General features: G+C 47.5%; 13 protein-coding genes across 13 annotated transcripts; 7 read left to right on the forward strand and 6 right to left on the reverse strand.

Annotated features, from left to right (window-relative positions):
- The first annotated feature begins 271 nt into the window (after positions 1–271).
- LOC108163949 (NADH dehydrogenase [ubiquinone] 1 subunit C2) lies at positions 272–936 on the forward strand. The gene is made up of 3 exons (XM_017299490.2): positions 272–459; positions 548–691; positions 761–936. The coding sequence occupies exons 1-3, from the start codon at positions 297–299 to the stop codon at positions 808–810; spliced, it is 357 nt and encodes a 118-aa protein (XP_017154979.1). The 5' UTR covers positions 272–296; the 3' UTR covers positions 811–936.
- An 823-nt stretch (positions 937–1759) lies between these two features.
- LOC108163948 (serine protease 1) lies at positions 1760–2661 on the reverse strand. Its single transcript, XM_017299489.2, has one exon. The coding sequence runs from the start codon at positions 2632–2634 to the stop codon at positions 1804–1806; it is 831 nt and encodes a 276-aa protein (XP_017154978.1). The 5' UTR covers positions 2635–2661; the 3' UTR covers positions 1760–1803.
- Positions 2662–3813: 1152 nt separating this feature from the next.
- On the reverse strand, positions 3814–4684 carry LOC108164248 (serine protease 1). The gene has a single exon (XM_017299883.2). The coding sequence runs from the start codon at positions 4674–4676 to the stop codon at positions 3861–3863; it is 816 nt and encodes a 271-aa protein (XP_017155372.1). The 5' UTR covers positions 4677–4684; the 3' UTR covers positions 3814–3860.
- Positions 4685–5361: 677 nt separating this feature from the next.
- LOC108161957 (SWI/SNF-related matrix-associated actin-dependent regulator of chromatin subfamily A-like protein 1) lies at positions 5362–8315 on the forward strand. Its single transcript, XM_017296416.2, has 8 exons — positions 5362–5425; positions 5643–6383; positions 6445–6935; positions 6999–7149; positions 7221–7385; positions 7440–7722; positions 7782–7976; positions 8034–8315. Exons 2-8 carry the CDS (start codon positions 5644–5646, stop codon positions 8247–8249), a joined length of 2241 nt encoding a protein of 746 aa, XP_017151905.2. The 5' UTR covers positions 5362–5425; position 5643; the 3' UTR covers positions 8250–8315.
- Positions 8316–8414: 99 nt separating this feature from the next.
- Positions 8415–15387, forward strand: LOC108161956 (cilia- and flagella-associated protein 44). The gene is given in 11 exon segments (XM_017296415.2): positions 8415–8591; positions 8652–8814; positions 8879–9752; positions 9755–10694; positions 10755–11405; positions 11457–11564; positions 11917–13537; positions 13596–14018; positions 14074–14298; positions 14364–14681; positions 14740–15387. Coding segments are annotated over 11 exon segments (6015 nt in total). The 5' UTR covers positions 8415–8484; the 3' UTR covers positions 15325–15387.
- On the reverse strand, positions 15314–17282 carry LOC108161958 (KIF-binding protein). Its single transcript, XM_017296417.2, has one exon. The coding sequence runs from the start codon at positions 17166–17168 to the stop codon at positions 15396–15398; it is 1773 nt and encodes a 590-aa protein (XP_017151906.2). The 5' UTR covers positions 17169–17282; the 3' UTR covers positions 15314–15395.
- A 77-nt stretch (positions 17283–17359) lies between these two features.
- LOC108161965 lies at positions 17360–18445 on the forward strand. The gene is made up of 2 exons (XM_017296424.2): positions 17360–17772; positions 17840–18445. The coding sequence occupies exons 1-2, from the start codon at positions 17518–17520 to the stop codon at positions 18341–18343; spliced, it is 759 nt and encodes a 252-aa protein (XP_017151913.1). The 5' UTR covers positions 17360–17517; the 3' UTR covers positions 18344–18445.
- On the reverse strand, positions 18340–19587 carry LOC108161961 (DNA-directed RNA polymerases I and III subunit RPAC1). The gene is made up of 2 exons (XM_017296419.2): positions 19354–19587; positions 18340–19280 (listed from the first exon to the last, which is right to left on the reverse strand). The coding sequence occupies exons 1-2, from the start codon at positions 19491–19493 to the stop codon at positions 18419–18421; spliced, it is 1002 nt and encodes a 333-aa protein (XP_017151908.1). The 5' UTR covers positions 19494–19587; the 3' UTR covers positions 18340–18418.
- Positions 19588–19605: 18 nt separating this feature from the next.
- Positions 19606–20666, forward strand: LOC108161964 (protein SCO1 homolog, mitochondrial). The gene is made up of 2 exons (XM_017296423.2): positions 19606–20105; positions 20170–20666. Exons 1-2 carry the CDS (start codon positions 19703–19705, stop codon positions 20529–20531), a joined length of 765 nt encoding a protein of 254 aa, XP_017151912.1. The 5' UTR covers positions 19606–19702; the 3' UTR covers positions 20532–20666.
- Positions 20667–20705: 39 nt separating this feature from the next.
- Positions 20706–22152, forward strand: LOC108161962 (eukaryotic translation initiation factor 3 subunit I). The gene is made up of 3 exons (XM_017296420.2): positions 20706–20795; positions 20972–21461; positions 21529–22152. Exons 1-3 carry the CDS (start codon positions 20793–20795, stop codon positions 22014–22016), a joined length of 981 nt encoding a protein of 326 aa, XP_017151909.1. The 5' UTR covers positions 20706–20792; the 3' UTR covers positions 22017–22152.
- On the reverse strand, positions 22144–22825 carry LOC108161968 (DAZ-associated protein 2). Its single transcript, XM_017296427.2, has 2 exons — positions 22669–22825; positions 22144–22612 (listed from the first exon to the last, which is right to left on the reverse strand). The coding sequence occupies exons 1-2, from the start codon at positions 22753–22755 to the stop codon at positions 22223–22225; spliced, it is 477 nt and encodes a 158-aa protein (XP_017151916.2). The 5' UTR covers positions 22756–22825; the 3' UTR covers positions 22144–22222.
- Positions 22826–22880: 55 nt separating this feature from the next.
- On the forward strand, positions 22881–24187 carry LOC108161963 (39S ribosomal protein L28, mitochondrial). Its single transcript, XM_017296422.2, has 3 exons — positions 22881–23035; positions 23144–23961; positions 24033–24187. Exons 1-3 carry the CDS (start codon positions 23015–23017, stop codon positions 24097–24099), a joined length of 906 nt encoding a protein of 301 aa, XP_017151911.2. The 5' UTR covers positions 22881–23014; the 3' UTR covers positions 24100–24187.
- Positions 24188–24195: 8 nt separating this feature from the next.
- On the reverse strand, positions 24196–25942 carry LOC108161960 (GDP-mannose 4,6 dehydratase). Its single transcript, XM_017296418.2, has 3 exons — positions 25666–25942; positions 25137–25572; positions 24196–25076 (listed from the first exon to the last, which is right to left on the reverse strand). Exons 1-3 carry the CDS (start codon positions 25816–25818, stop codon positions 24496–24498), a joined length of 1170 nt encoding a protein of 389 aa, XP_017151907.1. The 5' UTR covers positions 25819–25942; the 3' UTR covers positions 24196–24495.
- Between the last annotated feature and the right edge of the window lie 209 nt (positions 25943–26151).

Genomic DNA, 26151 nt, shown 5'->3' on the forward strand with positions numbered 1-26151 from the left:
AGTATTCTTTTAGATAAAGACATCCAGACTGGAAAACAAGATGAAACTCATAAAAAGTATAGAGGCTTATTTAATTCATAGTTGATCTTCACTAGTTATATCTTTCCCTTTAAAATAAGTATATTTCTTTACTATTTTTACATGAAAAAAATATTTCAAAATATTCCTTTAAATATTGATTTGGCAGCACGATCAGCTGCTGAATAGCCTATCGCACAAAAGCATCGATATATATTTGTACCGCGAAAATAAGTATTTCCTAGCGATAGTCCATCACTATTGTCTTTTCTGTCAACATGAACGTCTCGCCCGTAAACGATCCACTGGATTTATTGACGAATAAGGGCAATCGCCAGGCTTCTTTTCTGTCGCCCATATGGAATCCCTTCGCCTGCACCCTGGCCGGCTTCGGTCTGGCTATTTTCGTCAACTGGGGTTTCCGTAAGCCCGTAATGTCGGGTAAGTGTTGCGCTGTCTCCATGTGACGTAACATTGTTTTTGTGCTTTAAATCTAGTAGTTTAATGCATTATGAACGTTCTCCGATAGGCATCCAGAAACATATTGCCTTTGCGGCCATTGGCGGTGGTGCCGGCTACTATTTCGACCAGAAACGAAACGAGTATCTGGCCAAACGCGATGCCGTGCTGCGGCACTACATTGAGCTGCATCCCGAGGACTTTCCCGTGAAGGGTAAGTGGACTAGAAGTTTCAATTACTCCCGAGCGATAACTCAATTTTCTTCTGGTGTTCTCACTTCAGATCGCAAGAAGTACGCCGATGTCTTGGAGAGCTGGGTTCCGGTCCGTTAAGGTGCGAGCAGACAGCAGGCAGATATGTTGTGAATTAAACGATGCCCTGCAGCGCATTGTCCATATAGTTAATAAAGAAGCTTTAATTGTAATAATGAATACGAAAATGTATGAGATTCGAGCAAATCTTTACATATTTATTGAAACAAACATTTGGTTGGAATATTGTCGATTGGTGTTCTTATATACATGTATGGGCTATTGTGAATGCGCCGCGCCAGAAGAAAATTTGAAAGGCTGCTGATAAAGGCTGATAAAGTAAACCGGAACTCGGTATGATAAATAACTCTTCATCGAATGATGGGTCAAGCCAGAATAGCCAACACCTTCATGTTGATGTCAGCACTCACCTTAGATCTTTCCTGCGGCCTTTCATCCGTCTTCTCGGACCTAGGAGGTTACCTGGCCGCCTCTCTGCTCGAAACTACACTCCTCTCCTCTATCTAATCAGTGTCTATAGTTTTGTTTATAATGACTTATCTGAAACAAGATTATAAAAAAAACAAAAAAAAAATGTTCACTTTCAATATACAATATACAATAAGTAAACCCTCAAGTACTCCACTTGAGATAAATTTCGCACCTAGTCATTGTATCTATATATTGATAGTGCTTGGGCCTGCATCTTTGGAAAGATACGAAGAAATACATTTTGCATAGATTTGGAATATATATGTATGATTAAGCTAAAATTATGGAATGGTTTAAAGTGCAAAAGATTTCCAATATATTTTGAAGATGCGCAATTAAAGTGGCACATTATCAAAAGTCAAAGTAAACAAATTCCTCATATTCGTATTGAAAATATGGTAGAACGGGATTCCTTACTAACTACAAAGAGCCTGTATTCCCAGCCGATAAGGCGGCAGTGTCTAGACAAATGACGTCTGATTACGCCGACGCTGTCACGCAGAAACTAATTTAATTAAAAGTGAAAAGGAAACAAAACTTTTACGGGGTGCTACGACTTATTTATTTCAAGAACAAAGTAATTTAGTAGGAGATGCCGGTGTGGTCGCGGATCCAGTCCAGGTAGCTGGTGACACGGGTGAAACCATCAGGAAGACCGGAGGTGCATCCGTTGGAGGCCACGAAGGAGGTGACACCAACCAGTTTGTCGCCTTCGTGGAGGACCAGAGGGCCACCAGAGTCGCCGGAACAGGTTGACTTGCCATCGGGAGTCGAGGTGCAAATGACGTTGTCGGTGACCACATCAGTACCGTACACGCTCGAGCAGGCAGAACGGTCAATGATCTGGGAGTCGACGCAGTTCAAGTAGTCAGACACGCCGCTGTTGTCGGATGTCCTGCCCCAGCCGGAGGCCAGAGCCCACCATCCGGAGTAGGTGTTGTAGCGGTCGTTGTAGCTGGGCAGCTCCACCTTGTTGACCAGGTGCCAGAAGTCCACGTGTGGGGTGTTGATCAGCGAGATGTCGTTGTTCAGGTTGTTGGTGTTGTAGTTAGAGTGCTGTCTGAAGCTGCCGCTGTGCACGGTGTGGGTGTACTGGGCCTGCAGGCGGAAAAGGGCGCCGTAGTAGATGGTCACGGACTCGGCATCGTGGGTGCAGTGGGCGGCCGTAACCACCCAGGTGTTGCCGATGATGGATCCACCGCACCACCAGCCGCTGCCGCTTTTGCTGAAGCCCAGGCCAACGATGTAGGGCACCTTTCCTTCGTAGGCAGGATAACCATTGGTAATACGACCTTCAATAGAGCCAGGGGACGAGCCGAGGACTGCGTCCTTCAGTGGCACAGGATCGGCCTTCTGCGGCAAAGCAGAAGCGCAGGCAAAGGCCAGGGCCAGGACAGCGAGGAATAGTTTCATGTTGGACAATTTAGCACAACTGAATAATGCCAGTCCCGACAATGATTTATATAGGGAAAATAAATACTTGAAAGTTCAATCCACTTACACCGGCAATCTTATCTTCTAGTTCCTGTGGCTCATGCCAGTCCACTCTACTCGAACCCACTCTTTTCATTCATTAACAGATTGTGCGATTCAATCACAGTCGTCGTGCAGACCTTTCGAGTTGATACCCCGATAAGTCTTGATTGCCAGCCCATTCAGAGCGTACTCCACAACAGATTCCTATAAGCCAACTCGAGGCGAAAGAAGATACGACCAAATGAAATGAGAATGAACTGATTTGCATAGTAATATTTCAGATAAAGCAGAAAAATTTCCCAAGTTATATAATTGAAAAAATTCAATTAATCCTTGACCCTTAAAACGAAGCGGATGTAAATACTCTATGTACTTCTTGACGTTGTCTGCGATTTTCTCTGCGAGTGTCAGTTGATTTCTTTCATTTTGTGCCTCTTGTGATTAAGATGAGATATCCTTACACGCAAATTTTCTTGGATTCTTTCTGCTCCACTATTTTGCAAAGTTTGTTGCATTATTTGTTTGACGGCGCAACTTGGCCCCCTGCATATTGCTGCCATTGTTCACTGCAACATACACAAATATTGGTCAAATTGCTGTTCTTCCTGACAAAAATCGGTATGACAACCTTTCACTGTCCCAAAACCAGTATTATTAAAATATTTTGTATGCAACAATTCTAAAATCCCGATTAAAAAGTGGTGGGTGGTGGTAGGAAGACTAAAAATACTCTACCACCTATTCGCCTACTAAATATACAAAAAAAGTTTCTTAAAAATCGATGGAGCCTATTGGGAGGAGTTTAACCAAAAATATACAATATACATATAGAATAACTTAAGGCTCATATGAGCCCAACAAGAAGAACCTTTAAAAATTCAAGGTGACTTCGGTCTATAACAAAAGCTTATATATACACAGTATTTTAACTCAATAACATTTTTAATAGGTATACATGTCGGAAACTCTTCCATCCAAGATCGAACTGAGGGACCATTGAAATAACGATTTTAAAAGAGGATCTTTGAACAGTTCAATATGTGAATTAGAAAATGTGGACGTCATATTTCTGTTGATAACTATGTACCTCTTTAATATTACAATTCACACAAATGGTTTCTTTGTTAATGCATTTATTTTATCGAAATTTTAAAACGGACTTATTAGTACGAAACACCAGAGTTGTCCCGGATCCAATCCAATTGGTTGGTGACGCGAGTGAAGCCAGATGGAAGGCCAGCGGTACAACCGTTGCCAGCGACCCAGGAGGTGACACCAACCAGTCTGCCGCCGTCGTGGAGGACCAGAGGACCGCCAGAGTCGCCCGAGCAGGTGGACTTGCCACCAGAGGTGGAGACGCAGAGAATGCCGTCGGGCTGGGTGCCATAGGTCTTGGAGCACTCAGAGTTGCTGATGATCTGCAGATCGACACACTCCATCCAGTCGGGCTGAGAGCCGGCGGTGGTCAGACCCCAGCCGCAGGCCACGGCCCAGGATCCATCGTACATGTTGTAACGGTCGTTATAGCTTGGCAGCTCGACCTTGTTGACCATGCTCCAGAAGTCCACGTGTGGAGTGCGGATCAAAGCGATGTCGTTGCCGTTGGTGTTTGGCCAGTTGTGGTTCTGGATGAAGCTACCGCTGCTAATGGTGTGGGTGAACTGGGCGTTGGTGCGCCAGGTTGCGCCGTAGTAGACAGTCACCTGGCTGGCTCCGTTGGTGCAGTGAGCAGCAGTCAGAACCCAGTCGTGGGCAATGATGGAACCGCCGCACCACCAGCCGCCGTTGCCGCTGAAGCCGAGTCCAACAGTGTAGGGGGCCTTGCCCTCGTAGGCAGGGTAGCCGTTGACAATACGGCCATTGATCTTGGTGTCCTTCGGCAGGTCCTTGGGGTGAACCTGCTGGATAGTCTCTGCGGAGACGGCGGCCAAAGCCAGAGCCAATACTACGAACACTTTCATGGTGACTGAGTAACTCATGACCAATTTCCAGCATACAGACGCTTTTATACAAACACCTTATCAAAGTCCCTTCTTATGCTTGAGTGCACCCACTTGATGTTATCCTATACTAAAGAGTACATTGCTAGTTTTTAAATGAATAGATAACGTATTGGCGTATTTGACTCTTAAAGATCTAGATAGAGGCTTTTATTTCCAAAATTCTTCGTTTTGGGAAATCCTACATGCCGGTTGAAACTTGATAATAGAAAGGGAAGTTGATAACTCTTCCTAATCAAAACGGTAAGAGCAAACGTAAATAACTTTATTGATAATTCGCATTCATTGTGCTTAGGATTCGCTCACAAATCGTACTTACGTGTATCATTTATTCCAATAGATTGCACTTAAATCATTTTTGCTCATTCACTTTCAAACAATTTCGTTTTGGCGCTTAAGTTTGGTGGGACTTTTTTGGGATTTCCTCTGAACGATTAACCCATTGTAAGCTAAGGGGGTATTTCAATTTTCCCCCGAAAATAATGAAAATTTAATAATGTTAGCGCAGTTCATGTGAAAGATATTGCGATTTTTTTTTAAGTTCAGATGAAAGATGGCATGGATAGACAAGAAGAACTTACAATCTTTAATATTCTCCACCATTTACCTCAAGTAGTTGAACTATTTAAATAGAGGGGGCATAAGTGGGCTAAGTTCGGGTTTTCATCATACGATACGCTATATTATTGTTAAGACACCAAAATTGAGGCAAAAAAAATCAAAGTCAGGTATTTAAAATAAGCCAGTCAAGTAGAAAATAGATTCATTAATTGGATAAAATTATGTGGGCTCGCTGAGAGAGGAATATAGAACTTGAATTCGTATATTTACGGTATATTTTTGTATATTTCTGAGAGTGGGACTGTATATTTGAACGATAAATCCGCGGTCAAACTCGCGTACAAGTTTATCTTCCTTAAGCTGTTTTTAGCTATTTTTGTTTAGTATGTCCACTTGTAGCATTGCTGAAATAGCACAAAAGAAGCGCGTAGCCTTGGCCAAGCTGCAAGCCAAAAAGTCGCAGCTCGTCAACTCTAAGGCGCCGACGACAAGTGCGCAGCAACAAGTACAAAATCCCTCCCAGCTGGCCTTAAAGTCTCCAGTTAACTTCTACAGATCGCCACCAGCGACGGAAAATAACAGCAGAGCAGCTTCCACGTCCAGCGCCGCGGCCGGCGACAATAGGAGCTCATCTTTTTTTAATGCCCTCAAAGCCATCAAGCAAACCTCTGCGCGGGAACAGGGCCGCGCAGACGCCCATCCTTATCAGCGTCCTAAGGGGGACAGCAAACAACAGCAGCCAACGCTGTCCCTCGCTGAGGAGAAGGATAAGCCATTGGCGGCTGTTTTTGTTAACTGCATAACCTGTAGTGTTTATATGATAAGTGTGCGCCGTTTTGCCGCAAGAACTTCGGCCTATCACGAACAATTGATTGCAGTATTCAAGAACATACCTACCAGATCCTATGATAGTAACACCCGGCTCTGGAACTTTGATGTCAAGGATTATCAATTGTTCGAGACACATGTTGCGAACTTAAAGCCCAATGTGACCATTAACACCATACCTAAAAAGATCCTCGACCTCTGTCGGCAGCCACCTAAGACTCTGGAGCGTAGCGTGCTGGCATCCATCGAACCCAAGCTGGCGGACAGATTGATGCCCTTTCAACAGGACGGAGTATGGTTAGTGTGGCAGATTGCGTGGAAATATACAAAGAAAAATTCTGATTCAATTTAATTTTAGCTTCGCGATTGCACAAAAAGGACGGATTATGATCTGTGATGAAATGGGTTTAGGCAAGACCTATCAAGCTTTGGCTGTAGCTGATTACTTTAAAGAGGATTGGCCCCTGCTAGTGTGCACCACGGCCTCAACGCGCGATAGTTGGGCTGTGCACATAACAGAGCTGCTTCCCAAAGTTCCACTCCACTACATCCAGGTGCTCAACAATAATCAGCAGTATGTAGGCGATGCCCAAGTGTTAATCACCAGCTACAACATGATGGAACGCCACATTGACAAGTTGTATCAGCGAAAGTACGGCTTCATCATCTTTGACGAATCCCATACCCTTAAGAATAGCAAGGCTAAGTGTACGGCGGTGGCAAAGAGGCTCACGGATCAGGCCAAACGAGTTGTCCTGTTGTCGGGCACTCCAGCTCTCTCACGGCCTGTGGAGCTTTTCACCCAGCTGCAGCTAATTGATAGCAAATTCCTGAATTTTAAGGAGTTCTGTAAGTCCTATAGGTCTGTTTTCATTGACTATATCCCGTCTAAAATGCTACATTATTATTCAGCTACGCGCTACTGTGATGGAAAGCAATCACAGTTCGGCTGGGATGCCAATGGACAATCAAATTTAGAAGAACTCAAGGTTATACTCATACTAAAGTACATGATCCGGCGCACGAAATCTGAGGTGCTACCACAGCTGGCTGAAAAGAATCGGTGTGTAAATCTTTGGCCTTTATTACGAACTATACAGTTGTTATTCCGTAAATGCGTTTACTTATCCTCAGTGAAACTGTTGTCTTAGACCCCTCTTTAATTTGGACCAACGACGAAACGAAGACCACTTTGGATGCCATGAACAAAGAGCTTCGAAACAGCAAAGGCAAGATCATGGAAGAGATTCTACTGCGTTTCTATGCGCGCACCGCGGAGGTCAAAGCCCGTGCTGTTTGGTAACTTCTTTTGGAATACAAGAGTGAAGGATTGATACAGCTTTTTTTTTTTAGTGCCTACCTCAAATCGCTTGTCCAGGAGCAAAAAAAATTTATTGTGTTTGCCCATCATCGCGTCATGATGGATGCCATTAGCGATTGCCTCAGCGCTCTCAATGTGCACCACATACGCATCGATGGGCAAACGCGCAGCGATCTCCGGGCGGACATGGTGTCCGCGTTCCAGAATAAAAGCAGCTGCCGGGTGGCTGTGCTCTCACTAAAGGCATGCAACGCGGGCATCACCCTGACCGCAGCCGAGCTTATAGTCTTTGCAGAGCTGGACTGGAACCCAAGTGTTGGTTATGATCGCAGGTTAAATAACGAATCATTTCGGTAATTTTTGATGATTTTCAGACGCTTGCCCAGGCCGAAAGTCGTGCCCATCGTATTGGCCAGACAAAGACGGTGATTTGTCGTTACCTGTTGGCCAATGAAACGGCCGACGACACCATTTGGAAAATGCTAATAAACAAACAGAAGGTCCTAAGCCAAGTGGGAATCTTTGCGGAGAACCTGCAGCAGGGCACACATACATCGGCCCCCACCTCGGTGAATTTACAGCACATTTTACTTAATTCTGGAAAATATAATTTTTAACTTTTGTAGTCCAACAAAATTGAGCAGTACTTTTCGCCTGCCAAATCTACTGTGCCTATAAAGGGCACCATCAAACAGTTCTTATCGCCAGCTCCAACGAGAACTCCTAGCGAAACCAAAAACAATCTCTTAGATAAACCAAAAGAAGACAATGAAGAGGCTGGTTTCGCAGATTTCTTTAAAGATGATGAAGATGATGAAGCGTTTATGAATTTAGATATTTAGTGAATAGAGTGCATTTATTTGTCGACTGTTGAATTATACAAATAAATTATAGTCTTGAATATTGTATGAACAGTTGCTATACCCTATGAAGGCTACGGATCTGCGCATGCTCCACGTTGCTCAATATTTTTCCAAGCGCCCCTGGCAACAATCAAACAAAAAACAAAAATGGTGTAGCTAACTTTTTAAAGTTGATCAAAAATAAAGTACTGTTCAGTTTGTCAGCTAAAGAAAAATGGATAGTTCACAAGGAAATGACGAAGACTTCGATCTTCTGGGCGAGGAGGAGGGACTTCTGGACGAACAGGATATATCTTTCCAGCAGGACATCATCAGTTTGGAGTGAGAGGGAGACTTCCGCATAAAACTCATCTAATAATGATATCTATTTTCTTTTGCCAGGCACTCCTTCGGATACAACTGCAAGCGATTATTCAACCTGGTGCTGGTCGACCCGGATACCCTAATATTTGCATCCGGAAATTATCTGCACACCTTCAGCATCTCACGCCAGGAGGTAACATTCCAGGAGACCGTATCAGGGTGCGGCATTGGCTTCATAACAGTGAGTTTCTGGGCATCTCAACGTTGCATTCAAATATATATATTGTGGTATATGTGGCTTGCAGAAAAATGAGCATCCCGACTACCAGAATCTCTTCACAGTGGGCGAGAATGGACCCAAGCCCACTATATATATATACGAGCATCCCTCACAAAATGTGCGCGTCAAGCTCTTAAATGCGGCCAAGGCCTGCTTTACGGCTGGATCATACAATTCCACAGGCGATCTGTTCGCTTCCCAGGCGGGATATCCCGATTTTATCATCACCATCTGGCGCTGGGAAAAGGCTGAAGTAATACTTCGGGCAAAATCCTTTCAGAGCGATATCCTGTTCGTGCACTTTTCCGTATACAATCCCATACTGCTCTGCTCCTCCGGTCTGAGCCACATCAAGTTCTGGAAGATGGCCAACACCTTCACGGGTCTGAAGCTGAAGGGCGATCTGGGCCGGTTCGGAAAGACGGACTTCAGTGACATATACGCCATGTACATGTTGCCAGACGAGAACGTGATCTCCGGCTGCGACTGGGGCAACATGCTGCTGTGGCAGGCAGGTCTGATCAAGTTCGAGGTGTGCCGCAAGGGTCGCAAGCCTTGCCACACCAGACCCATCACCCGAATAACGATGAAGAACGGCGAGGTGACCACAGTGGGCATGGATGGATATGTGCGTGTCTGGTACTGGGAAACAGTTGATTTGGCAGATCCTCCGGAAGACGATCTCTTTGTGGAAATCGATCCCATCTACGAGTTCAAGATCGCCGAAGTGGAGCTGCGCTGCATGCAGAAGATCAAGCCCTTCGACGAGATGGACTTCACTCACTACGCCCAGGATGGCAAGGGTGGCATATGGTTCTGCGACATAAACACCTACGACGTGCCCCAGAAACCCCGCCAGCTGTACTCCTGCATTGGCGGTCGGGTTCTGGCCGCTCAAATGTCCCCGTATCGCCTCATTTCCTCGCCCTCTCGGAGTGCGGCAAGATCTTCGTATACGACTACGAACAGCGGCGTCTACTGCTGGAAAAGCAGTTCGCTGCCGGCGGCGTGGACTTTCTCTGGTTTGACACACAGATCTCTGAGCATGGCACAGAGCTGGTGGCAGGATTCGAGGACGGCATTCTTCGCCAACTCTTTCTCGACCTGAGCAAACCCGGCCACCCAACCCTGAACCGGGTGCGCGCAATTAAGGCCCACACCTCGCGCATCACTCGGCTGACCATCAATCGGAGCAGCTCTCTTCTTCTGAGTGGGGCCGCCGACAAAAGCATCTTCATCTACCAGTTGGGCCGGGATGAGTGGAATTTGGTGAGCCTCAGGCCGCTAGGATTCGTGGAGCTCGCGGCGGTTCCTAACTGCTTCTACTGGCACAATGTGGAGCCGAACGTAGTACTCATTGGCTGCAAGACGGGCGAGGTGTTCGAGTACGACATACGCATAGCGGTCACCGAAGAAGAGACCTATCTGAGCTACAATGTTTCGGAGCCGTCGCGAATGCGCAGCACCCGTTTCGTGTCTGTAAAGAGCCGCATCCGCCGGGACATACGCCGGGAGAAGATTAAGAAACGCAAGGAACGCAAGCGGGAGAGAAAAATGTTGGAGATCGAGAAGTTGAAGAAGGCTAATCCGGGGCTGCAGATCGATATGGAATCGGCCTTGGCCGACTCCGAGCCGGACGAGGAGGAGGAGCCGCTCCACATACCCAGTGTTCCCAACCCCATCATATGGCTGCGCTACACGGTTCGCGACACCATCTGGGTGTCCATGGCGGGCTATGATGCGGGATACATATACGAGCTCGAGTTCGGGGCCGCCGAACCCACCCATAGCACCATGATAGAGGATGCGGATGACCTGGAGATCCATTCGTACTGCATTATGTGAGTTTATCATCGCAGGATCAAAGAGAACTGCTCTTAACTGTCCAATTTCGCCCACAGCGATGAGTACCTTATCTTTGGGCTGATCAACGGACGCCTGCGCATCAATCGCATGAATCCGGAAAATTTTACCGACCTAACCGAGTATCGCATTTATCCCATGCACGATACTTTAAAGGGCATCATTCCCAGCATCCAGACAAGCTACAACGGGGAGCACATGCTGACCATTGGCCACGACGGCAATATATTTCTTTACAAGTGGAAAGGGGAAAATCGGATTGTCAAAAACGAACTGTTAGCGGATCTGCCTGCACTGCCCGCGGGATTGAAGGAGCCCGAGGACATCATAGATCCGGAGACACCATCTCTGGAGCAAGAGAAAATCAATGCTGAGCTTAAGCGCCAACAGGAGGCGGCTGAGGCGCACGACAACGCTGTTCTGGCAAAGATTGGATCCTTGCAGAGCGAATACTTCGAAATCGTCAGACGCAACGAGGATGTCCCACTCGGACTGCGGGCCAAGGACTCTGATTTACTCCTAGATAATCGCATTACGCAGCAGATACGCGAGGAGCTCCAGGCAGAGCTCGATGATGTGCGCGAGGATTTGGCCTACGACTTGGAGTTCGCTCAGGTGGGCCACTCCAAGTTGTACACTCACTTCTTAAAGGAGCTCGACCATGTCCCTTTTACAGTCTCCTCTTTGCGGTGAGTTCAGTGCTCTGGGATTGCGTGACCTCATGATTTCTCCCTTGACAGCTCCCGTGTTTCGGGCATTTCCACCTTTCGGCTGCAAGCCCTCGGCGAGGAGTTCGAGCAGATCAAGCGGGACATCGAAGAGCGTCTTAAACAGGAGCACGATCTGGGGTAAGTGTGTTCCAGCGCATTCCAGCGAGGACCTGCCACACTTGACATTCGGCTACACAAACATGAATCTCTTGCCATCTCCGACAAGCAGCCTACACAGACAGGATCGTATCGCAGAACAGCCGGAAGTGTAAGCCAGCTATCCCCTATACCACCTGCACTTGTCAGTTCTTTCTTGTGTGTCTTTTATGATCACCGGAATCTTAGTTCCATATTTATTTTTTCCTATAGCACGTAACCGATTCAAGCAACCTTTAGCTTAGATTTATAAGACACACTTACACACAATTTTCTTAGATCAAGTATATCCCTGTTGAAATATATCCACTGATTGACATCAATTTTCCAACAGTCTTCAAGAACTGGTCGTGGCCGAAGAGAAGGAAGATTCAATTGGGGAACCACCGCCGGAAAGCTTCTTCTTTGGACGCGATCCTCGTAGCATAACGCCACGCTTTAGCAAGAAAATGATGCGCCTTCTGCTGCGCTATCGCAAGCGGCAGATATACGAAATCCGACGCATCTTCGACTGGGACAAGCTGGAGCGGCAGAAGCCCGACCCAAACCGGAACCATCCCGATGACGATGCCCAGATCGAGGAGGCGATGCGCAATCTGGGCGATTACAAGCTAAAGATCGGGGCAGACTACGAGCCCAAGTCGACCGAGACGCTGACCTACAAGTACATAGAAATCGTAGAGTGTCGGGAACGGCACTTTGAGCTGGTGGACAGCTTCAACCAACAGGTGATGGCGATGAGAGACCGCAAGAAAGTGCTGATAGAGTCAATCCACAAGAAGAAGGAACGCCTCGATGTCATTTATAATTATCTGCCGGCGAAGGATCGCCTTCACGTGGAACCTATCCATGAAGTGGACATGGACTCGGAGTATCCGGAGTTGAATTTAATCGAGCACTTCCAACCGGGCTGCGGGGTGAACATAGATGATATCCTGCACTTGGAGCGCACCGTGGAGGAAGTGATGGCCTCCCTGAAATCGCAGAAATTCTCCCTGACCTGGAGCAGTCAGAGCCTGGCCGACATAAAAACGACAGAGATGAAAGAATCAATCCTGTTCGCTTCGCTACAGATATCTAAGGTGGGGCAGACATTATCGAATACCGAGCTGAGCGAGGTGCTGCAGCAGTTACCCCCGCCCAGCGATGCCGCCTACTTTGAGAGGAACGAGGCGGGCGATTCCCCGATGATGCTGGAATTGCGCCACCGTTGGCTGAGGGAAATGCTGCTCGAGCAAGCTTTTATCCGTGGGGAGATCAACGAGGAGGTCCGATTGTTCGACAAGGAACTCGAGAAGTTGCATGTCAAGCGCTTTCACGTGAAGATGGAGGCCGAGTTCATGGCCTCCTTCTTGATCAGTCTCAACCAGGAGCTCTACATCCTGCGTGACAGCGAGGAGATCGAGACACAGCTGCTTCAGAACGCCAAAATAGCCATGAACACCCGCAACGAGCTCCAGCAGGTGATCAACGACACCAACCGGCAGCTGGACGAGCTGCGCAAGAGCATTGACAAGCTGGGCGAGCAGATCGCTGCGCTTCAGTTGACTTTTATGAGCACTGTCAAGGGCCACAAATTCTTCGATTTCCTGCGGCGCATCTTCAAGAAGAAATGGCGCCCGCCCAAGCGGATAAGAGGCGACGACGAGTCATCCTCGTCTTCCTCCGAGTCGTCATCCTCCAGCGAGGACGAAGAGGCCGACACGAAGAGTCTTGACTCGCTGGACATGACCACCATTCGGCTGGATGAGACCACCTGTCCCACTGGCCTGGAACGTCCTCTCTACGAACTGGCCTTCGCCATGCGGGCCGATCGCCACGAGCTTGAGCGCGAAGTCCTGGATCTGCAGCGTGATGTGGACATGAAACGCAAACAGATCTCCGAGATGCAGATCAATATGAAGTACCACGAGGAAGTATACCAGCGCGAAAAGAATGCCCTCCTAGATTTCAGGGTAGGTTCTCTAGACATGTTCCTCTGTAGCTACCGGTTACTATTTGTGTCTTCTCCAGCGACAACGGCAGCAAGAGATCAACAAGGTGAAGCTTAGTGCCATCCTGCGCATGGATCAGTTACAGCACTTTTACGAGGGTGACGACTACCGCGACTTGTCCAAGGCCATACTCTTCGATGCTGACATGCTGATAGACCTACGTCGTCGTGCGGACAAGCTGAACGAGGAGACATTGGCCACGCGCCGCTGGCACCGCATCAACATTGTCCACCTTCGACGTATGAACACAGATATTAAGTTCATGAAGTATGAGATTACACGACTCGAGGAGGAGATCAGGCAGGCCATGATGAAGAAGTTCGGCCTAATTGTCAATCTTGACGAATTGGAGGAGGAGGTACTGAGGCGCTACGTCTTCGAACTGGAGACCACGGCTGAGGATGAGCTAAGGGCTCTCGAACTTGAGCTCTTGGAAAGACAGGTGAGTTCTGACTCGACTCGATCTCAGGTCCCTTGAATATCCATTTCCTCCGCAGCGAGAGCTCTCTCGGTGCGAGGAAGAGCTAATCCAGGAGACGCAGAACAACACCGAAAAGCTCAACATACTCACTGTTCTGCGCGAGGAGAAGAATATCCTTGGGATTATTCTGGACACCCAGGAGCGCAACTACGCTAAATGGACAAGGCCTCAAGTGCTCAATCTCTCCTACGACATCGAGAAGCTGATGGGTATTGAGAAGTCGCTACTTCAGCAAATTGAGGTATGCCGTGGTATTCCTCTACTCAAAGCATCCTATCCAGGCCCCCACTCCGCTTCGCCCAACAGTGCCTAGAGCGGGAGATCTGTGCCCTGCGACTCAAGTCAAAGCCGCTGCAGATCAACAATGAGACGGATTCGTCTCAGGAGCCGCAGGTGACCAGCGAGCTCCTGCCGAACGACGATGCTCTCGTGTGTCCAGCCATACTAAATGTCGATGCCTATATGCTGCCCCCCATGCCAGATGATTTCATAATGGACCGGGTGCACACCATCGTGCAGAAGAGCTTCAATCGCTTTTTTGGCCGGAGCACAACACCTGAAAATGTGAGGAAATTCTCGCATCGAGCCTCCCTGTACCTCTGTCAAGCGGCCTACAGCTTCCAGGTAAGATCTGTCTTCGATTAAATATTCACTAAAAATTGGGGTGCGATTCCAATTTCAGGGAAGGTACACTGATCGGATTGCCGAGTGCATCACGGAGCACCTACAGACGATTGTCCCCAAAAAGTATTTCATACACATCAGCGCCGATGAGCTGCGAAAACTGTTCAGCGAGGTGGTGGCCGTCTTCGACTACGAGCGGAGCGATGTGAACACCGAAGAGCTGATCTCGGGCATATTTGATCATGCCAAGGACTCGCTGTGCGCCCATGTCCATTTGGGGGATGCGGACGTGGTTAATCGCACTCACTTCATTGTGACCCACATGTTTAAGGAGCTGATCGAGGTGCTGCCCTTGGAAGAGTTTCTGGCGGACGAGACGCTGCGCATCATTGTGGACATACTAGAGCGTGAGCCGATGGTGGATCCGCGTGCAATCAGCGTGGAAAAATTGATCACGAGCACCCTGAAGCATGCCAAAGAGAATCTGCTGGACGGCATCACGGCCGTTCCCGTCCGCAAGCTGGGCAGCAATATCCAGCGTGACCTGATCAAGCGGCGCCAGTACAAGCCGTCCAGCTGCGAGTCGCCCATGTCAGTGCGCATCGCGAGCAAGAAATCGTCGGGAAGTGGGCTACCCTTTTAGTGCAAGCGTTTTATTGTATTATAAAGCTTTTGGAAATGCAGTTTGTTGGAAATTGTCTTAAAATCGTATATTTACGACAACCTCGCCTTGACCGTGCTCATCTTGAGAGGAAGCAGCTCTAGCATTTCGCGCACCACACCAATCTCCCCATGCAGCGGCTCGGCCGCCTCCTTGTACAGCTCACAGCCGGAGATAAAGCGCTTGTAGTAGGTGTGGCAGCTGTTGAGGTGCTCCAGCTGCTGGAGGGGATGTGCGCTGATCAGTTTGTAGTAGATTCTGCCAATGTGAAAATGGGCGTATAGCATGGTGCGTTGCTCTTCCACATCCATGCTGGTGCGCCACTCCTCGCTGTTTGGGGCGGCCAGGTAGGACTTCACATAGCTCTCGAAGTGTTTGATAGCCCTCATGCAGCTCTGATTGACCTTTTTAATTTCGTCTGCGGAAGGGGTCGGCTTCTCCCTGATTATGTCTAGGCGGACGTCCAGGACAGCAGCGTGTGCCGTGCCGGCTCCGTACCAGCACTCCCTGCAGATCTTCATGTAGAAGATGGGGTCGAGCAGGTCTATGAGGTCCTCTAGATACTTGGCGCGCCTTTTCTGCATCTTAGCCTGATTGTCAGGATTCTCTTCGAAGAATGCTATGTGCTCGTAGGCCTCCGCGTAGTCCTGCATAATCTTGGAGTACTCTGTAGCCTCTGTCTCTGCCTTATAGTAGTCCTTTGCTATGTCCAGCCATTCGTTTACAAAGTGAAACACCAGCTTGGCATCATCGAAAGTCAGGCAATAATCACAGCTAATGCGGTTCTCGCAGGCAGTCAAATCCAGATCCGGGAACCTGAAATCCTCCTCTGTCAGCCGCAGATGCTGGGCGGCCTTGTCCAGTTTTTGAGCCTCTTCATCGTCGTCTTTTAGCAGCCGACTCTTTGATGTCTGCAGTAAATACAAGCCGTACTTGGCCCAACAGCGAGCCACATCGGCATAGCGATGCTTGAAGGTCTCAGTGGCATCCTGCCGCTGCTGCTCGCTCATGTCCGGCGTCAGCATGATAACCTCATACTCGGCCATGACGAGCGTGGCTGCGGCCAGGTGATGCCGTGCCTCCTTGAAGCGCTCCTCCCCAATGTAGAACTGCGAGAGAGTGGCCGTGTTTAAGGCAAAGTCGATGGCGTCGTATGACTTGTACTGAAGCTGCCGACGTAGTGTGCGATGACAGCAACTGGCGGACTTCTCTGGCTCGCCCAGATGGCCATACATTTGGGCTAAATAGAAGCCACAGAGGGTGTACAGCTTTTCCAGCTCTGTCGGACCAAAGGCTGCTTCCGCTTCATCCGGCGGACTGAACAGATCCGTTATGGCCAACGCCCCAACGCCACTGGCCTTGAACTCCTCGTAGTTCTTCTCCGCCTTAATCAGCATGTCCGCAGCCTTTCTGTACTCCTGTCGCGTGGCAAAGACAAGGCTGAGCTCGTTGATCGCTCCCAGATAGGGTATAATTCCTTCTGCACACTGCTTTACCGGGTCTGTGAGTTCTATGCAACGTTTCAGCAGGGTTTCACCCTCAGACAGCTCCTCCGTGTACACGTAAATTCGCCCCAGATCTCGACAGATGAATGCCAGCATAGACTTGTAGCACAGGTCATCCTTGCCGCCATCCTCCTCGCTGGCCTGGATGGAAACGAGCTGATCGTCCAGCTGCTTTTTTAAATCTTTCAGCACATCGCGCGCTTTGTAGTGGGAGCGGAATGGATCTGTGGGCGGATCGCCACGACTCTCCTCCTCCACCAGCTTGTTTGCCTTCTCGTAGAGCTCCTTGTAGTCACTCAGTGTCTCCTTTGCTATGCCCATTTTGACTATAATCTCCTATAAACAGTTTGCAATGTGCCTTGTAACTAAATTTGGCCCAATATTGACTTTTTTTAGTTGCCTGGTTATCGCAGAGTAGCAACCCTGAAGTCGGTAAGTGTGACCGTCCCACGGATAGCACACCTTTTTATTATGCTGAAGAAAAATTGATATTTTTTCCTATCAATATACAGCCACTCTTTTTTCACTTTAGTTTTATGTCGCAAATATACCAGAAAATTCCACAAAATAGTTGCATTTTTTGGCGCCGCGCAGCCCACATTTAAAAGAAATATCGCAAATATACTTTAATATCTTTATTGACGCAATCTAAATCATTGAAATCTAAACAATGAAAGGAGTTAAGACCGAACGCGGTGCCCCCTTCAAAACAAGCAAAGTGAAGAGACTGTACCACCAAAGATATCGCGCCGAGTGGGAAAGAATTCCTTCGTTTTCACTCTGGTTGCGTCCAAGCAATGACGGTTATTCAGCTCAATGTCAAATATGCGACGCTACTGTTTTGGCTAGATTGGCGTCTGTCAAGCAGCATCACAACACCAGGAAGCACCAGGAAAGCATGAAGTGCAACGAGTTCCTATCGATGGTGAGCATAAACTAACACAAACAACGAGAAAAAGACAGAGGCAAGCTAATACAACAAATTATTTTAGAATATGATTAAAGCTGAAGACGGCATCATTCCAAACGAACCGAAGCCAAAGCCCAAGCCTAAGGCCAAAGCCAAGCCAAAAATGAAAATTGAAAACATAGAGGCCTTGGAGGATCATGAAATGGCATCTAACGATGATTCCATATTAGATGATTTGCTGGGGAACGAGTCGCTAGAGAGGGCATACCTGTCCGAAGGGGAAAACGTGGACGAAGGGGAGGAGCAGCACATCGACGAGCCTGAGACCGAGGAGTTGGAAACCGAGATGATGCAAATGAAGCACGACGATGTTAACGGTGTGCAACTGGAAGATATGCACGAAGTGTCCATACCCGAGGAAAACATAATCAGCGAATTCGATTTGTTTGGCAAGAGCGTGTCGCTGCAGTTGAACCACATGGATCTGGAAGATGCTTTGATGTGCCAAGAGCGCCTGCAGGTGGTGCTCACCGAATACCGTTTGAAAATACTGAAGCGCAATAGGGAAGCCAAACGCAGTACTTAAGCTTACATATGTTTATATCGTTTTTTCTTATGTACATAGAATAATTAACTCTGGAACGGCTAATCTAAATAATAACTATTCCGCTTCTATTTCGTCTATAAAGGCCCTGCATTTCTTTTTAAGGACTTTAACTGCTTCTAGAAAGATCACGTCTGGTTTGAGAGACCCTACAGACTCGACGGTGAATATATAATGATCTCTCACACGCCCCAGGGTCACAGAGTCCTCAAGCTGGGGATAGCGATAGACGTTGCGACTGCAGCTATCATATCGGGCGTCTTTCACATAGGCACACTCATTTTCATCGATTCCAATTACACCGGGTGAGAAGCAGCTCTGCAGCAAGTAGGCATCCTTGCCATAAACTTCGCGGTTCAGCTTAATCTGTGGCAACAGACGATAATAGGCAGTTGCCACCGGCGAGAACTTGGCATGATCTTTGCCGAGTCCCTTGACAGCTACCAAACGCAAGTCCAGCTCTTGTCCTGGTCGCAGTTGAGCGATGAGTATATCCTCGTGAATGCAATTGACCATGCTCTCACTGTAAATTTGTGCCTGCTTTCCCTTGGGCAGCCATTTTAAATGACCCGAATAGACCTTGTGGTTCTTGTAAATGTCATCAAAGTTGGAATGATCTTTGCTGGCATCCTTGCGGCGGGTACACTTCACTTTCAGCTCGTACTCCAAAGTATCCTGCTCGGTTCCAGCCTCGCCGCTCTCTTCAGTGCGATAGGCAAACAGCCTGGGGTCGGCCTTCAAGGGTAGAAGTCCCATACGATGCGCTAGCACTTCGTCTTGTATAATGGAGGTGTTATTATAGATGTACACCTTTTCAATGGCCATGCTGGGCACCTCGCTAAGCATCAAGCGGCGAAAAGCGTTAGCTATGGCGGGATACACGCCTATCATGTCAAACTCCAAGCCGTCTTCATCGTTTCTGCAAAATATGTATGAAAATATATATAGTATTCTATCATAAGGAACCTATAATCTAAAGATTATATTCTTACCGGACGATTGCTACTTGCAGTTTCTTTTTAAAGACTTCCATGTTAAACACATCGTCGGCAAGTCCATAGTCCTGTGGATCCTCTTTGACTCTGTGCTCCTCCATGTATAGCAACGGCTCCTTTCTTATGGGACTGGACATCTTAGTTAATATTTAATTTAGGACACAATTTCCTGCACGTGTTAGTTCGAAAATAATGCCAAGATTATCCTAGGTTGGCAGCACCCATTTACAAACAGCTGAGATTCCGTTGCGAATGTCAGTTTAATAAGAATAAGAAACGGACCGGCGAAATTTATTCTCCAGCCGATTTACGTAAAAGTTGAAAAATCCTGAAATAGTCAGATAAGATGTCACGCTCCTTGCAACGTTTGCTAGGCAGCTGTAGGCGCTTGGCCCACCAGCCAGTCCTCCGGCCGCAACGTAGTTTGGCCGCGGCGCCAGATCCTGTCAAGGGAAAGGGGCCGATATCGTGGAAGGGCTTGGCTGTTGTCGGAGTACTGGGCGCCGGCGGATTGGGATTTATGCTCTATGTGAAGAGCGAGAAGGATGAGGCACGAATGAAGGAGCGCAAGAGGCAGCTCGGCAAGGCAGCCATCGGCGGGCGCTGGGACTTAGTCGATTCCCAAGGACAAGTACGGAAATCTGAAGAATTTCTAGGAAAATGGCTGCTCATATATTTTGGCTTCACTCATTGTCCAGACATTTGTCCCGATGAGCTGGAGAAGATGGCTGCTGTCGTCGATGAAGTCGGTGTGTAGAAAGACAAAATTAAATCACGCTGAATGTGAATCATCCTGGTTACATTACATTACAGAAAAATCTCCACAGACGCCAGCAGTGCAGCCTATATTCATCACAGTGGATCCAGAACGTGACTCCAAGGAAGTGGTCGGAAAATATGTCAAGGAGTTTTCACCAAAGCTGCTGGGACTAACTGGAACTGTGGACCAGATACGAAATGTTTGCAAGGCCTTTCGTGTTTACTTTAGTGCCGGTCCACGCGACGAGGACAACGACTATATTGTCGATCACACCATTATCATGTATCTGGTCAACCCGGACGGAGAATTTGTCGATTACTACGGCCAGAACAGGGATAAGGAGCAGTGTGTCGCATCGATTCTGGTAAACATAGCCAAATGGAATTCGCTAAACAAAAAGGGATGGTTCACATAGGCTAGGCAACACCTTGCTAATTTAAAATGTTAATTTTGTTGTATTTCATGTTAAATAGAAATTGCTGTCAAAATTATAGCAACACAACAAAAAGTAAATAATACAGATTCAAATTTAATTTGATTTAAAATATAATAGATTGGCAGCGTAGCTGCGTTGCATTTTCATTTACGCCAGGTTGGCAGCTCTTTTCGACTTGTAGTGCTGCGTGGATGTGCAGAAATTATTGTTTTCTCGCAATAAATTAATAAGAAATACAAAATGGTGCGTGATAAGTGAAAAAACACCTTAGATTCTTAAATCTAACAACTATTATCATTGGGATTTCAAGAATGGCGACCTATGTTAAAAGTAGCCAACCTTTTGTGATTCGGTGGAAAACATAACCTTAAAAGGCGGTTCATTGTTGGCTAAAATTTGCAAATATATTCTCTTTACAGCGTCCGTTGATGCTGCAAGGTCACGAGCGTTCCATAACGCAAATCAAATACAATCGCGAGGGAGATTTGCTGTTCTCCTGCTCTAAGGATCAGAAGCCCAATGTATGGTACTCGTTGAACGGCGAACGCCTGGGTACATACGATGGGCATCAGGGAGCCGTCTGGTGCCTCGATGTGGACTGGGAAAGCAGGAAGCTGATCACTGGTGCTGGTGACATGACAACCAAACTCTGGGACGTGGAATATGGCACTATCATTGCCTCCATCCCCACCAAGTCGTCGGTGCGTACCAGTAATTTCAGTTTTTCTGGCAACCAGGCTGCATATTCCACGGACAAAGCCATGGGACAGAGCTGTGAGCTGTTCATCATCGATGTGCGCAATGCCGACTCAACTTTGGCCGACCAGACGCCCACTCTGCGTATACCCATGACTGAATCGAAGATCACTTCCATGCAGTGGGGTCCCTTGGATGAGACCATCATTACAGGTAAGATAGGAGAGGTCTCCTAAAAAGAGGTTCCAAAATATATAAAATAATATAAATTTCTGTATAGGTCACGACAATGGCAATATTGCCATCTGGGACGTTCGGAAGGGTCAGAAGGTTGTCGACTCTGGCAGCGATCACGCTGCCGGAATCAACGACATGCAGTTGAGCAAGGATGGCACCATGTTCGTGACCGCCTCCAGGGACACCACGGCCAAATTGTTCGACTCTGAGTCCCTGATGTGCCTGAAAACCTACAAGACGGAACGTCCCGTTAACTCGGCAGCCATAAGCCCAATTCTGGATCACGTTGTGCTGGGCGGAGGCCAGGACGCCATGGAGGTGACTACAACGTCGACAAAGGCGGGAAAATTCGATTCGCGATTTTTCCATCTGATCTATGAGGAGGAGTTCGCCCGTCTCAAGGGACATTTCGGTCCCATCAACAGTTTGGCCTTCCATCCGGACGGCAAGAGTTACGCCTCGGGCGGTGAAGACGGTTTCGTGCGTGTTCAAACATTCGATAGTACATACTTTGAGAACATTTTCGAGTAATCCACCCAGTAGTCTGTAGTATTTATGTGGAGGGAAGGCATAGCCAGTGAAGACGGGACCTAATCCTCACCTCATTCACTGGTGCCATGTTCATGTGCATAGCGAATTGTCAAATATACGCGAGAACGAAGAGAAATACGCATCGTTTATTAAGTAACATTAAGGATTAACATCAGATTACATTCGTGTGAATAGTTTTTGGATATTCAAAAAAAGGAACGCTTCTTTTGCTTCAGGACCACCGGCTGGCCCTGCATGGCCGCCCACTGTGCTGGTGTGGGCAGGCAGCCAGGCGGTGGCGGCGGAATAACTACAGAGCCAGATGGAGTGGTCCTGACCTCAGCTCGGGAATCCAACTGAAGAACTTGTGCGGCTGCGGCTCCAGCTGAAGTGCTCGGCCCTGCTAGTCCATAGCCAGTGCCGTGATGAACGGGCACACCCATACCCTGGCTCGGCTGTGTATTGAATGGTACTTGCTGATTATGACTAATCATGCCATAATACTGATTTTGTCCAGGTGCCGAAGAGTAGGATGCTTGATGCCCAAAGCCTCCACTGTTCCGCTGACTCTCCTCATACGTGGGAGGAGGTGCGCGCTGCAAAGAAATTATATGAAAACGTATACAGGGGTGGAATGTCTTGTCTTGTGTACCATTGCAACGGAGTCCGCGGCATTGCAGTATTTGTAAGACGGAGCAGTGGCCTCACTTAATGGATTACCTTTCGGAGGATTCGACATGGTTATTTCTTTGTCTGTTTACTTTTAATTTTTGTGAATCAGAAAGCAATTGGAAGGGTTGCCAGTCTATTGCAAAATATGGCTTGCCATTCACAGCGAAACCATCATGGAACAGCTGTTCCTCTCGTTTCAATCGGGAAGAGGAAGCGAACCGTGGTCTGGCCAAAATCAGGGAATTCTAGACAAATTTCATCATTAAGACTGTTGATCGTAGTTTTTAGTACACAAAAACTGCCGACTATCAGTATACTGGTAAACTATGGCTCACGCCACACCGCAGGTAAGAGGAAATTTCGAATTTCCAAGCCAATACTGCGCCTGCCTCCCACATTTCTGTGACGCAATAGATTCGTAAACTTGATGCCTAACAATTGTTTTACCTTCGTAGGGCTTAAAGCTGTTGAATGGCTGGAGGCGTCCAGGTCGCTTTGACAAGGGTCTAGGAGCCCAGCTCCCCGATGCCTATAAGAAATTTTGGCGTGAATGGAAGCTAACGAAGCCAGCAGCAGTTCATTATATACCCAAGGAGAGCGAATGGGAGCGCGACGAGGTCACAAATGTAATTAAGCCGGTGCAAAATATCCCTTTGCCACTCATTGATACCCCTGAATCGCACCAAGGGATCTGGGGTGGAGAGGCCGTGATCAAGGGCTTCCAGAAGCGTCAGCAGACGAAGCGTCGCGTTCCACACTTTTGGGTGCCGCAGCTTCGTCGCTCCGTAGTACACAGCCAGGTGCTGAACGAGTACATTTCCGTAATTGTTACGGAGCGCGCACTTGAGCAGATTCATGAATGCCATGGCTTTGATCATTATTTGCTGAAAAATTTGGCCTGCGACTTGCGTTCGGCATTGGCGCTAAAACTGAAGCGTCAACTCCTGCTGTCGCTTCAGGCGGGTTGTCCCGCATTAGCAGACGATCCTCAGCACCAGCAGGAGGTCCTCAAGGAATACAGCAGGTACTTGGAGCCATATACACCTGAAGAAATCGATTGGTATGGTCACACGTACCTGGAGGCAATACGTAAGCTCCAGGGGCAACTGCGCGATGCGGAAAAAGTACAGCCGCACAAGGTGGAGTTTCGTAGTAAATTGATTGAACAGCTCAGGGAAGCGGGCATCAGAGAAGCGGGAAAGTTAGAGAAGCCAGATATACTGGCAGCTTCTAGCGAACACAAGGATGCCGATATTGAGGCGTTGACCAAGCTGTTAGTACAAAGAAATGTCCTTGATGTATGTCCTATATATATTATCTCAACTATTATATTTTTAATTACAGGGAATCGTCGCCCTCGTCCTCCAATTGGCTGTCGAAGATCAATCCTTTTGGCAAGAAGGAGACCTAAGGCTGTCAACATTCTGTTTGTTTTTGATCTGTGTTTAGCTTGGAAAGAATAAAAGTTATTTTGGAGGTTCCGTATTCCAAATCCACAACCTTATCCTTGATTTAAACTTATTTATTGCAAATATTCGTTAGATTTGGTAAAAAAGAATACATAAACAAATATAATCACAAACAGAACAAAACGAAAAAGGAATGATTGCGAATCCCACAGAGAACACAGAACAAGTTACAAATCCAATACATTGATCACTTGCCATTGCCTAAGACTATTTATTGTATATGTAATTTATAGCTCCGCAAGGACGGGGCAGAGAGCTTTGTGCCATTTGCAGTAATAGTCCAGGGAGGAATGGACGCTGCTTTATGAAATGGGATTCTTCTTCATGAGCTCAATGCTCTATGCAATGGGATTCTTCTTCATGAGCTCGATGTCGGCATTCATCATGTCGCTGACCAACTGCAGGAAACTCCACTTTGGCGTCCAATTAAGCTCCCGCTTGGCCTTCGAGGCATCACCCAACAGAAGGTCCACCTCCGTGGGCCGGAAATACTTTGGATTTATGCGAACGCGAACAGTGTCAGTACTGCGTTCTATGCCTACCTCTTCTACACCGCTGCCTTGCCACGTTATCTCGCGTCCAATATGCTTGAAGGCAGCCTCAACAAACTCACGTACACTGTGCGTCTCTCCGGTGGCAATCACATAGTCCGATGGGCTGTCACGCTGCAACATCATCCACATTGCCTCCACGTAGTCACTGGCGTGGCCCCAATCCCGCTTCGAATCTAAGTTTCCGAGCTCAAAGTATTCCATTTGGTTCAGGAGAATCTTTGCCACGCTTCGCGTTATCTTTCTGGTAACAAAATTCTCTCCGCGCCTCGGACTCTCGTGGTTAAAGAGGATTCCATTGCAGGCGTACATATTGTAGGCCTCCCTGTAGTTGATGACTATCCAAAAACCATACATCTTGGCGCAGGCTGTAAGAACAAGAGTTTAGACTATTCCTCGCCTCGAATGGACTTATTTTGATTTCTCACCATACGGCGACCTTGGATAAAATGGGGTCTGCTCATTCTGTGGCGTCTCCACGACTTTACCATACAGCTCCGATGTGGAAGCCTGATAGAACCGCACAAGTTTTTCGATACCACAGGTGCGAATGGCATCGAGTATGCGTAGAGTACCCACGGCATCCACTTCGGCCGTGTATTCACTCAAATCGAAGGATACTTTCACGTGTGATTGTGCTGCCAAGTTATATATCTCTGTGGGCTTTACCATGTTGATAATCTTCACAAGGCTACTGCTATCCGTCATGTCACCATAGTGCAGTTTCATCTTTCCGCCCTTGTGCGCCTTCGGATCAGCATATAGGTGCTCGATGCGTGTAGTATTGAAGGTGCTGGCCCGTCTGATAATCCCATGGACTTCATAGTCCTTCTTGAGCAGGAACTCTGCCAAGTATGAGCCATCCTGGGGAGATAAGAAAAGCGCAAAATGTTTTTAACACGTAAGCATTAGCTGTTCGCAGAACTCTGACTAATAACTTGAAAATTGGTTGCACACCTGGCCCGTTATGCCGGTTATCAGCGCGACTTTGTCACGAGATCCGCCTCCATCTCCGGTGCCGTCCGCCGAACCATTTAAGTCCTTGCTGCAGTTGCTGTTGCTGTCCGACCGCGGTTTCTTGCTTCCACTGGCCCCATCGCACCTCGACATGTTAATTGAAAAAGCTTTTAACTGTTTTACTAAGCCTAATTCTTGCTTTTCACGTCGACTCGACTTGATGCAGCGTAGCAGTGTAGTGTAAACAATTCTGTTTTATCTATTGTGAACAGCGTTGCCACCCGCTTGAAGCGTGGCCAGACTGGTTTGGGCTTGACACGCATAGTGATTCAAGATGCGTCTGCAGTGGACAACAGTAATATAATAATAATTTCTTCGTACCTAAGCAAAAAATTCACTTTTTCCACACAAAATATATGTACTCGTATCATAAAATAACATTCGAAAACTACAGCTTAATAAGATAATTACAATTTGGTTAGGCCG

This window comes from Drosophila miranda, chromosome 4, assembly GCF_003369915.1.
Source record: "Drosophila miranda strain MSH22 chromosome 4, D.miranda_PacBio2.1, whole genome shotgun sequence".
NCBI lineage: Eukaryota > Metazoa > Arthropoda > Insecta > Diptera > Drosophilidae > Drosophila > Drosophila miranda.

Excerpts from the sequence above, each read along its gene's own strand:
- LOC108163949 (XM_017299490.2), top strand. The coding sequence starts at position 297 with ATGAACGTCTCGCCCGTAAACGATCCACTGGATTTATTGACGAATAAG. Across the intron at positions 460-547 it reads CCGTAAGCCCGTAATGTCGG|GCATCCAGAAACATATTGCC; the intron begins GTAAGTGTTGCG and ends GTTCTCCGATAG. Across the intron at positions 692-760 it reads CGAGGACTTTCCCGTGAAGG|ATCGCAAGAAGTACGCCGAT; the intron begins GTAAGTGGACTA and ends TTCTCACTTCAG.
- LOC108163948 (XM_017299489.2), bottom strand. The coding sequence starts at position 2,634 with ATGAAACTATTCCTCGCTGTCCTGGCCCTGGCCTTTGCCTGCGCTTCT.
- LOC108164248 (XM_017299883.2), bottom strand. The coding sequence starts at position 4,676 with ATGAGTTACTCAGTCACCATGAAAGTGTTCGTAGTATTGGCTCTGGCT.
- LOC108161957 (XM_017296416.2), top strand. The coding sequence starts at position 5,644 with ATGTCCACTTGTAGCATTGCTGAAATAGCACAAAAGAAGCGCGTAGCC. Across the intron at positions 6,936-6,998 it reads CCTGAATTTTAAGGAGTTCT|CTACGCGCTACTGTGATGGA; the intron begins GTAAGTCCTATA and ends ATTATTATTCAG. Across the intron at positions 7,977-8,033 it reads ATACATCGGCCCCCACCTCG|TCCAACAAAATTGAGCAGTA; the intron begins GTGAATTTACAG and ends TAACTTTTGTAG.
- LOC108161958 (XM_017296417.2), bottom strand. The coding sequence starts at position 17,168 with ATGGGCATAGCAAAGGAGACACTGAGTGACTACAAGGAGCTCTACGAG.
- LOC108161965 (XM_017296424.2), top strand. The coding sequence starts at position 17,518 with ATGAAAGGAGTTAAGACCGAACGCGGTGCCCCCTTCAAAACAAGCAAA. Across the intron at positions 17,773-17,839 it reads GCAACGAGTTCCTATCGATG|AATATGATTAAAGCTGAAGA; the intron begins GTGAGCATAAAC and ends AAATTATTTTAG.
- LOC108161961 (XM_017296419.2), bottom strand. The coding sequence starts at position 19,493 with ATGTCCAGTCCCATAAGAAAGGAGCCGTTGCTATACATGGAGGAGCAC. Across the intron at positions 19,281-19,353 it reads CTGCAAGTAGCAATCGTCCG|AAACGATGAAGACGGCTTGG; the intron begins GTAAGAATATAA and ends CATATTTTGCAG.
- LOC108161964 (XM_017296423.2), top strand. The coding sequence starts at position 19,703 with ATGTCACGCTCCTTGCAACGTTTGCTAGGCAGCTGTAGGCGCTTGGCC. Across the intron at positions 20,106-20,169 it reads TGCTGTCGTCGATGAAGTCG|AAAAATCTCCACAGACGCCA; the intron begins GTGTGTAGAAAG and ends ATTACATTACAG.
- LOC108161962 (XM_017296420.2), top strand. Across the intron at positions 21,462-21,528 it reads GGATGAGACCATCATTACAG|GTCACGACAATGGCAATATT; the intron begins GTAAGATAGGAG and ends ATTTCTGTATAG.
- LOC108161968 (XM_017296427.2), bottom strand. The coding sequence starts at position 22,755 with ATGTCGAATCCTCCGAAAGGTAATCCATTAAGTGAGGCCACTGCTCCG. Across the intron at positions 22,613-22,668 it reads CCGCGGACTCCGTTGCAATG|CGCGCACCTCCTCCCACGTA; the intron begins GTACACAAGACA and ends ATTTCTTTGCAG.
- LOC108161963 (XM_017296422.2), top strand. The coding sequence starts at position 23,015 with ATGGCTCACGCCACACCGCAG. Across the intron at positions 23,036-23,143 it reads TGGCTCACGCCACACCGCAG|GGCTTAAAGCTGTTGAATGG; the intron begins GTAAGAGGAAAT and ends TTACCTTCGTAG. Across the intron at positions 23,962-24,032 it reads ATTGAGGCGTTGACCAAGCT|GGAATCGTCGCCCTCGTCCT; the intron begins GTTAGTACAAAG and ends TTTTAATTACAG.
- LOC108161960 (XM_017296418.2), bottom strand. The coding sequence starts at position 25,818 with ATGTCGAGGTGCGATGGGGCCAGTGGAAGCAAGAAACCGCGGTCGGAC. Across the intron at positions 25,573-25,665 it reads TAACCGGCATAACGGGCCAG|GATGGCTCATACTTGGCAGA; the intron begins GTGTGCAACCAA and ends TTATCTCCCCAG. Across the intron at positions 25,077-25,136 it reads TTATCCAAGGTCGCCGTATG|CCTGCGCCAAGATGTATGGT; the intron begins GTGAGAAATCAA and ends TTGTTCTTACAG.